General features: G+C 55.9%; 1 protein-coding gene across 1 annotated transcript; it reads right to left on the reverse strand.

The window, feature by feature from the left end:
* Window positions 1–2,234: 2,234 nt before the first annotated feature.
* Zbtb48 (zinc finger and BTB domain containing 48) lies at window positions 2,235–9,121 on the reverse strand. The gene is made up of 11 exons (XM_075945861.1): window positions 9,022–9,121; window positions 7,873–8,553; window positions 7,260–7,495; window positions 5,171–5,282; window positions 4,521–4,613; window positions 4,130–4,216; window positions 3,880–4,034; window positions 3,359–3,495; window positions 3,124–3,288; window positions 2,667–2,755; window positions 2,235–2,582 (listed from the first exon to the last, which is right to left on the reverse strand). Exons 2-11 carry the CDS (start codon window positions 8,548–8,550, stop codon window positions 2,286–2,288), a joined length of 2,049 nt encoding a protein of 682 aa, XP_075801976.1. The 5' UTR covers window positions 8,551–8,553; window positions 9,022–9,121; the 3' UTR covers window positions 2,235–2,285.
* Between the last annotated feature and the right edge of the window lie 453 nt (window positions 9,122–9,574).

Genomic DNA, 9,574 nt, shown 5'->3' on the forward strand with positions numbered 1-9,574 from the left:
AGGTAGGATTGGAGTCCAGCATCACAGAGCAGAGAGGATGCAGATACAGGAGGTAGGATTGGAGTCCAGCATCACAGAGCAGAGAGGATGCAGATACAGGAGGTAGGATTGGAGTCCAGCATCACAGAGCAGAGAAAATGCAGGTACAGAAGGGCGGAGTCCAGCATCACAGAGCAGAGAGGATGCAGATACAAGAGGTAGGACTGGGGAGTCCAGCATCACAGAGAGGGTGCAGATACAGAAGGGCGGAGTCCAGCATCACAGAGCAGAGAGGATGCAGGTACAGGAGGGCGGAGTCCAGCATCACAGAGCCTCTAGTCCTTTCTCTCCTCAAGGTGAAATACACATATGATGTAGTACTAAGGTAGGCTCCTACCCACAGTGAGATGGCCTTGAACCTAGGTTACCTTTAGAACATTGGTTCTCAACCTGAGGGTCACAACCCCCAAAGTCATCAGAAACCAAGTATTTGCATCATAATTTATTTATTATGTATACAATATTCTGTGTGTATACCTCCAGGCCAAAAGAGGGTACCAGACCTCATTACAGATGGTTGTGAGCCACCATGTGGTTGCTGGGAATTGAACTCAGAACCTTTGGAAGAGCAGGCAATGCTCTTAGCCCCTGAGCCATCTCTCCAGCCCTTTTTGTTGTTTTATTTCTTTTTCCGAAACAGGGTTTCTCTGTAGCTTTGGAGCTTGTCCTGGAACTCACTCTGTAGACCAGGCTTGGCCTCCAACTCACAGAGATCCATCTGTCTCTGCCTCCAGAGTGCTGGGATTAAAGGCATGCACCACCACTGCCCTGCTAGTGAAGTTAATTTTATGGTTGGGGTTACCACAACATGAGTAACTATTGAAGGGTGGCAGCATTAGGAAGGTTGAGAATCGCAACTCTGGAGGGTTGAGACACACACACACACACACACACACACACACACACACTAGCCTGTAATCTCTTCCCCCAGAACCTATCCAAATCCAGGGGAGGCCAATGCCTGGCTGGAAAAGAAACAGTCTAGGATCCCTGAGGATAGATTGAGGAATGAATGAATGCTTTACCACTAAGCCACCCCCCAACTGTGGCCTTGAGTAGCTTCAGAACAGATCTGAAGCTGTTTATGGCCTATACTGGCAAACCTGGGGTGCACGATTCCCTCAGCTGCTAATGGCCAGGGAACGAAAGGGAGTCGGGTGTGTTAGTTGCGAGGGAACCCCATCTTCCTAGCCTCCCAACAGCAGGGAAATTAGGATATGTAATGGCAGGAGGAGTATGGCATCTCATGGAGCAAGATTAGGCAAAGCCGAGCCCTGGATGGGGTGGGATGTTTCAGTGTGTGGTATTTGTTCGACACGCCTATCAAGGTCTATGCCTCCTCTAACCAGGAAGTACTGGTGACAGCCTCAATCAACACTGTGGCAAAGATGACATCAAACCATTTCCCTAGCTAGGTCATAGAAAGGTCTTGTACTTCTGACTGGGGGTACTTACCTAGAGCTTGGGTACCATGCTGAGGAAGCCCCAGCAGCTTCCAGAAGGAACCCAGGCCCCTGAGCTTGTGTGCTAACAGGCCAGGCAAGCATGAGAAAGCCCCCAATAATTTGGCCAAGGTTTCCCACCCAGTGAGTTTTCTCAGTACCTGTCTGAGAAGCATGAGCATGCACCAGCCAGTGGGAACATGTGGATGAAGCAGGAAGTCTCACGGGCTCTTTGGGAGACAAAGGAGTTAAGAAATTTGAAGGTGCATCTGCGGCATCCATGACCTACAGCACCATGCTCTGGAAGGGGCGGGATCCATGCCCCTTCCCATTCAAGGTCTGGACCAAAATAGGACCCTTCCAAGGGTGGGTTCCTCTGGGCATACAGCCAGTCAAGGCCAGCTTCTTAGCTGTCCCTGGCCATGTTCAGCTTCATTGAACTGACTTAACTCTGGCCAATGAAGCCATGACCATGGGCCCTGGCTACTGTGCCGACTTCCAAGTGACCCATGGTTGGCCTCACTTACAATATGCTAAGTCGGGATTCTACCCATTGGCGTGCAGCAGTGAGGGACAGGAGCTATATAGCAAGTGGATGCCACCTCCATTCCCGCCAAGTTCCTCAGCTTGGCTGAGGTTCCCAGAGCTGGGGAACCCACTGGATGGGTACCATGAGGGACTGCTGGGAGGAAGCCCTTCAGTTTGGTCTGGGCCCGTAGTTGCAGAAGATCAAGCAACAGACCACCGAACAGGTAAATCCAAAGTCACATATTTATTGGTAGATGGGGCTAACGGGGCAGTGGTCTATGTATCACAGCCCTCGGGGACAGCAGCTGTGATGATGAGTGAAGGCTCCAGGACACCGGGGCTGGCAAAGCTCTCCTCTGCACACAGTCTCTGGCTAGGGAGCTGGGCGGCAAGGCCACCCTGGGTCAGGGACTCCACAATGACCTCTGCAGAGCCCATCTCCAGGTCTGTAGGTGGCTGGAGAGCCACCACCACCATCTTCTCGTCCTCGATGACTAGGTTGCGGAGCTTGCGCTGCCGTGGATTGTAGTTTTCCACTCTGTCGTGGATCTCCATGTGCCTCCGCAGGTGAGCCTGCGGGGAGGGGACGCTTAGAGGGGGGGAGTCGGGGGGGAGGGGACACAGAGCGGAGGGGCAGGAGACACGGGCCCGGCCTACCTGCCGAGTGAACTTGTAGCCACACTCAGTGCACTCAAACTTCCTCACGCCCTTGTGTCGTCTGACGTGCACTCGTAGCTGTTCCACGGCTGCAGGAGGAAGGGGGCCACTGGCATTAGGAGCAGGGAACATGGCAGGGACAAGACTGAGATGGGAGACAAGGCGTCCCAGGGCCTAAGGCACAGGAGGCGGCCCTTGGCAGGGTCTCCCCCACTCCAGGCTCTACAGCACCACACTGAGGCCACCATTGCCCTGGTCCAGGGCGCCCTGCCCCCACCTCCGCCGTCACAGCCAGTCCACTCTCATGTCTCCTAGCACATGGAAGACAGAACTCTGCTGGCTGGAAGGTTCTAAAGAGCACTGGGAAGCCACTGTTCCCTTGATCTCTGTAGACCCTCAAACTCAGGTAGGCAGGAAATGGAAACCAGGCCCTCTCTCCCACAGCTTGCCCACTTGCCTTTGAAGGTCTTGCCACAGATCTGGCAGAAGTGAGGCCTGCCCTCCTGGTGACGACTGGCCACATGCCTCAGAAGGGGCCCCTTCTCAGTGAAGCGCTGTTCACAGAATTCACAGCTGAAAGGCCTCTCCCCGGTGTGGGTACGGTTGTGCTTGTCCAGACTGGCTGTGGGGGACAAAGTGGAGCTCAGTTGCTGGCTTGAGCCCCGGGGAAGGAGGGGATGGACCTGCCTCACCTTGGGTACGGAAGGTCTTGCCACAGAGGTGACATTGAAAAGGCTTCTCGCCTGTGTGTGTGCGGAGGTGCATGTTGAGATTGGCCTTCTGGGTGAACGCATGGCTGCAGAACTCGCAGACATAAGGCCTTTCATTCCTGTGTGGATGGGACACAATGCAGAGGCCATCACTGTGGGAAGCCATCCCCTTTCAGTCATCCGTTAGGGCTGGAATAGGGCTGGAACATGCTAAGCAAGTAGGACTTGGGTGGTTCCAGGCAAAGGACACCACCACCTTCGCCAGAAGCACAGGAGAATCCAGGAGTCAGGAAGGTAAGGGACAGACGTGCCTCAGCCTGAGCCCTCCCCACTGGCCTAACAAATCTGCCTGCCTCTCACCCAGCCCCGGAAGGCTGCAGGTGCTAGACTCCGGAGGGGAATGCTCATCCCCATGTGTGCAGGTGCTAGACTCCAGAGGGGAACGCTCATCCCCATGAGTGTGGGGGGGGCCCGCACTCGGGGAGGAGGGAGGAGGCTCACACCTGTGCTTGGCCTTGATGTGCATCTGCAGCCCATTGCGGCTCGAGGCCCGGTGCCCACACTCCTCACACACAAACAGCTTTTCCCCACGGTGCTTAAAAGCCTCGTGTAGTTGGAGTTCCGTCCTAGACAGGAAGCACTTGGCACAAGTGGGACACTGCAGGCGGGAGACAGGCAGAGGGAGCAGTGCCAGGTAAGGACAGGGTGCGCCGTCCAGGAGCCACGGGTGCCCCAGCCCTGCCTGGCACTTACTGCGTGGGGCTTAGGGGCTCCGTGCAGCTTGATCATGTGGCTCTGCAAGTCCTTCTTCTGCATGAACTGCTGGGAGCAGGAGGAACACTGGAAACACAGGCCTAGTCAGCACCAGCACAGCCGCGCCATCAGCCCTGCCACCAGTTCACGGTGAAGGAGCGCTAACCCAGATCTGCTGAAGCCTGGCTCCCAGGACGGGGCAATGCTCAGCCATCCATGTAGTGCCCAGAGGAACACTGAACCAGTAGGGCTACAGACAGTGGCCCTATCTAAAGTAGTGTCACTGGGTGGGCAAGGAAGGCAGGCTTCAAGGGAGAGGTGCCAGGTACCACCCCAGGCAAAGGAGTCCACATCCCCATCCCACCCGTGACCTGGGGACCAGCTGACCTACCTTGTAGGGCATTTCCCCAGTGTGTGACACCATGTGCACCCGCAGCTCCATCCTCCGGCGGAATGTCTCCTGGCACACGGAGCATGTGAAGACCTGGCAGTGTGAAGGGCAAGCAGGGCCAGCATCAGGGAGGGCCTCTGCCGGCGACGGCAGCCTCTGCAGGGGCTTCCACACGCTGCTGGGAAGTGTCTGCCTGGGGCAGGGGATGCTGGGGTAGGAGAGGGCAACATGTAACCTGCCTGCCTACATCACAGGGCACTGCACACTACCACACGCCAGGCCCTGCTCAGCTCCAGACAGGCTAGAGACGGGCCCAGCTGCTAATGACCAGTCTCTGGGAAGAGAAAGATGGGGTTTAGCCAGATACTACCCACTTGGGGCAAGAGGACAGGCAAGGTGGCCCTTCCCAGCGGCCATCCCCACAAACACTTTGCTCCAAGCCTAGGATGGAGCTAACTCAAAGTATCCCTGTAGTGCTTAACCCTCTGAACAAGTGTCCCCTCTTGTACTATGATGTGGATGTGGTGACATCCACGGCCCCTGCAGCTCTTATTTTATAATCCTGTAGTTTCCTGGGGGTCCTTCCCAGATGGCAGGAAGACAGGCCACCGGGCTGCTGCCCACAAATACTTGGACCAATTCCCAAGTACCTGTTCTGAGCGGTTCATGCAATTCCGGGCTTCGTGTTCCAAAAGGTTCTCTTTGCGAAAGTAACACTTCCCACATTTGGGGCACTCGAAGGGCTTCTCCCCAGTGTGCTTCCTGCCGAGAAGAGAGGCTGCAGTGGTGTGGGGGCTAAGAGGCTTTCCCACTTCTCTGGTACTCAGGACCCCTCCCTCTCCTACTCGGACCTACGCTTTGGTACACAGGAAGGGGTGTCCTGAGGCCAGTCAGGGCTCACCATGTAGGCTCAGTGACACCCAGGTTGGACATGCAGGGGCAAGACTAGAAATCCCCTCCAGTGTAGAGACCCTCAGGAAGGGAAGACACAGTAGCCACAGGTCCAAGTGGCCCCATCCTGGAGGGACAGCTGGGAGCCAGGAGCCAGCCTCGCTAAATGGCTGAGTTAGAGCTGACTGGCACAGCCTGGTTATGTAGCCTCCTTTCTGTGGGCTCCACTTTGAACCCCATGGTAGACGGTGAAATGGCTCAGTGGACAAAAGCACTTGGCTGCCAAGCCAGAGGACCCACGTGGTGAGAGAACATCGACTCCTCAAGGTGTCCTCTGGCTTCTGCACCCCCACGAGTAAATAAAATGTAAACGCCACCACCAGATCTGCTCTCTTCATCTCCCTGACGTCATGAGGACGTCACAAGGATGGCTGCAGCAGCTCATGGGGTCCCCACCATCTCACCAGCAGGTTCCATTAAGTTCACAAGTCTTTGAAGATAAGGCAGCCCTCATCACCTCTTGGCTCACAGTCCTCCAGTGCTTCCTATTTCATACTGAGAGGGCCCGGGGCCCAGGAGGATATGGGAGGTCTGAGTGAACTAGCCAGGCTTGCTCCAAGCTCAAGACATTATTGCTAGCTCTGTTCCCAACAGCTTGGTTTTCTCAGTCAACGGCTTCCTTACCTTCTAGCTTAGGTGGGCGACAGAAGCCTGTAAGGTAATCCCAGCTACTTGGCTTGGATATTTTTTCCCCAGCACTGGGGATTGAACCCAGGGCCTCAAGTGTTAGGCAAACACATGAAGACTGAGCTATACTCCCAGCTCACTCACAGCTACTCCAAGCTGAAGCACAAGGATCTCTAACTCCAGCCAGCCTCAGTAATTTAGGTAAGGCCTGTCTACTGAAAAAGGGCTAGGGATGTAGCTGAGTAGTAAAGGCCCTGGGGGGTCAAACCCTAGCACTGAAGGTCACGTCAAAGCACAGGATGGGAAATGGGTCCTAAGCCCACTCCAGGTGAGCACCAGCAACTTCCCGGAGTATCACACCGACAACACATGGCTCAGCACAACCTGGCTCGGTACCAGCCTAGCACAGTCGCATGGCTACTGAGCACCTGAGATGACTTGTGTTTGTGGCACTCACTTTTAAGTAATTTTAACTTAAAACAAGCCAGGTATGGGACACAGGTCTTTGATCCCAACATTCTGGAGGCAGAAGCAGGCAAATCTCTGTGTTCCTGGCCAGTCTGGTCTACATAGTGAGTTAGAGGCTATATAGAGAGTCCCCAATTGATTTTTTAAACAAAAACAGTCCTAGGACTAGGTATGATGGAGTATGCCTTTAACACCAGCACTCGGGAGGCAAAGACTGGTAATCTCTGAGTTCAAGGCCTGCTTGGTCTATGTAAATTTATATAGTAAAGTCTTTCTCTTTTTAACTCCACAGTTCTACGTGGGTTCGAGCTGGACAAATGGTCCTTCATACTTCTTACTTCCAGAGCTAATATCCCCAGAAACACAGGCGGCCTCAGTCCTGGGGATTAGCCTCTTGTCAAAGCCTACACTGCCAGACTTCAGACCGCCCTACAGTCAAACCTCCACTCCAGCTCAGGAAGGAGCCAGATTTGTCTCACGTGGGCAGAAGTCACAGTAGTAGAACCTACTGTTTAGGATCCACAAACTCACGATCCACAGGAAGACAGGGAGGGCGGAGAGGCACGCCAACCAGGCACTGCGTGGGCCTAACATAGAGCCCTCCAGCTCCCCACAGAGCCCAGAGGAGGAGACTACAGGACCTCAACACAGAAGGGCGCATGGGAAAAGAAACTAGAAAAACAGAGCGGTTACCTGTTGTGGACTTTTAGGTAGTATTTGCTGAGGAACTTTTTATGGCACGTGGGACATTCAACCGGCACGGCTGCACCTTTCCTGCTCTCAGTGGGCTCGGTTGCTAGGGAACCCGCACTCAGGGCTGGCTCCTCAGCGCAGGGTTTTCGGATGACTTTTGACTTCCTCCTGGTCAGCACAGTCTCAGGCTCAGAAACAGAATCGCCGTCATCCTCAACTTGAACCACCACTTCCCACTGAAGTAAGAGGAGGCAGCAGGAGGGGCAGGGTCACCAAAGTACCAGCAGTAGCTTCAGGGACCCAGCTTGAATTCTAACCCAAGCCCTATCTCTGATGGTCCCCTTTCTGCAGGGGTCCAGGGAAGACCACAGGTAAATCCTGGCCTCGGAGGAAAGGGGCTCTGTTTCCAGGGAGCTGGCCAGGTTTCTCTACCCTCGGGGAACACTTGTACCCCTGATGCTCACTCCACCCCCAGGAAGCTGACAACCATGGCTAAGTGTAGCTCGCAGAAAGGTCACCTGAGGCTACTGGCCTCCCATGTTTAACTCCAGAAGCGTCCATCTGTACCCTCTAGCTTGCCCCCTCCCCAGTTCTTGCACCCTGGTAGCAGTACCTCGTTGCTCTCGCCCTGCAGCGGGGCACCTCCAGCCTCAAAGGGCCTTGGAGGCTCTTTGCAGTCCTCAGACTCTTTGTCCTCTGAGAGACGAGGCTTCACAGCCTGCCTGCCTTTCTCGCAGAGGAAGGAGGGGCTGCTCTGTGCAGGGGAGTTGAGCTGGGGCTGCTGACTGTCTCTGGACTCCTGATCCCTAGGGGCCAAGCTCAGAGTCCTGAAAACTTCCTCCTCGTCCAAGTCTGCTGGCTCCTTGAGGTGGCTTTTCACATCCTGGGAGGCAGGTGGTCCCAGTCCGCTCTGGACACTTGGTGCCTGTCCCCCTGAGGTCCTGGGCTGGAAGCTCTGACACAGCTCCACAGCCTCTGGCACCCGCAATTCCTTGGCTGCCAAGAGCACCTGATCCCTGTTCCCTGAGGTGAGGGCGAGGTGACCAGTGTAGAAAAAGTCCAGCAGGAGACCAAAAATCTCAGCAAAGCCTGCAGGAAGGACGACGCTGCCTCCTGAGCCATCCCCATAGATCCTCTGGAAGAAATGGCTGCAACAGGCCAGGACACTCCAGTGTGCCTTGAACACCAGGCCCCCCACATCCAGCGTGGCGTCACAATATTGGCCCTTCTCCCGCTGCTTGTTGAGTTCCTGCAGAACCCTCACGCTGTGCTGTACGAAGGAACTGTCCATAATCTGGAAAGGAAGGCAAACAGGACACTCTGGCCAGTTTGCCAGATCGAAAAAGACCTTACAGTGGCGTGAGTTGGACCCTTTAACAGCCACCTGCTTCGGGATGAAGGCTTGGGTCAAGCTTAGACGTTTGCACGCGGAGCACAGCCAGAGCGGAGTGACAGCCTCTCAGGGGCGGGGAGTGGCATGGGTTGGCAGGGAGAAAGCAGAGTGGGAGCACATGGTGCAGGACAGGACAGGGGTAGGGTGCAAGTGAAAAAATAAATAAAAATGCAAATTTGGGGATAGACAAGCGTGAACCCGAACTGATCCGCCGCGCACCCGAGGCACAGCCAGTAGGGCAAGGCCGGCGGCTGCGCACAGGTGACCCAAGCCCACGCCGCGCCTGCAGGTCCCGAGCGGAAAGCGGCCGCCACACTCTGGTCAGCGCCCGGGGCGGTTCGCCGCCACCCTCTCCCGCGCCCTCCTCACCCGGCCGGTCCTCCCGGCTCACACCGGCCTCACTGCTCCAGGATAGACCACTTCCACCGCCCACAAGACTTAACTACTGCCCGGCCCCCTGCGCGGAGACGCCGCCGTCGCCACGCCGGATGTGACGTTAAGGCGCGCGGACCAGAACCAGACGCCTTGGAGGCGTGGCGCTCTTGTGTTCCCCGCCCCGAGGGCGGAGCCCCAGATGAAGACCAATGGGCCGATGAGGGGGCGGGGCCATACTTGCATCCAGCCGCGCTGGGTTTCGTTCCCGGAGTCGCCTAGCGACGTCGAGCTGGGCGCTAGGCTCCAGATCCAGCTAACTGATGTACGGTCCCAAGCTCCCCCCCACCATCCCCTGGAACGGAAGCGCAACTAGGACGCCACGAACAACGATTCACATCTTTATTAGGCTAGATTCTTCTGTGTGCTTATACATCGCAAGCCATGGCTGAGCTCTCCCAGACACCTCAGGCCCTCCGCCCCCACTGGATCTGCCACCCTCAAGACACGAGAGACTTCCGGTCTGCCCCGCCCCTACAGTCCCCGCGGA

Source organism: Microtus pennsylvanicus, chromosome 13 (assembly GCF_037038515.1).
Source record: "Microtus pennsylvanicus isolate mMicPen1 chromosome 13, mMicPen1.hap1, whole genome shotgun sequence".
In the NCBI taxonomy this organism is placed as follows: Eukaryota; Metazoa; Chordata; class Mammalia; order Rodentia; family Cricetidae; genus Microtus; species Microtus pennsylvanicus.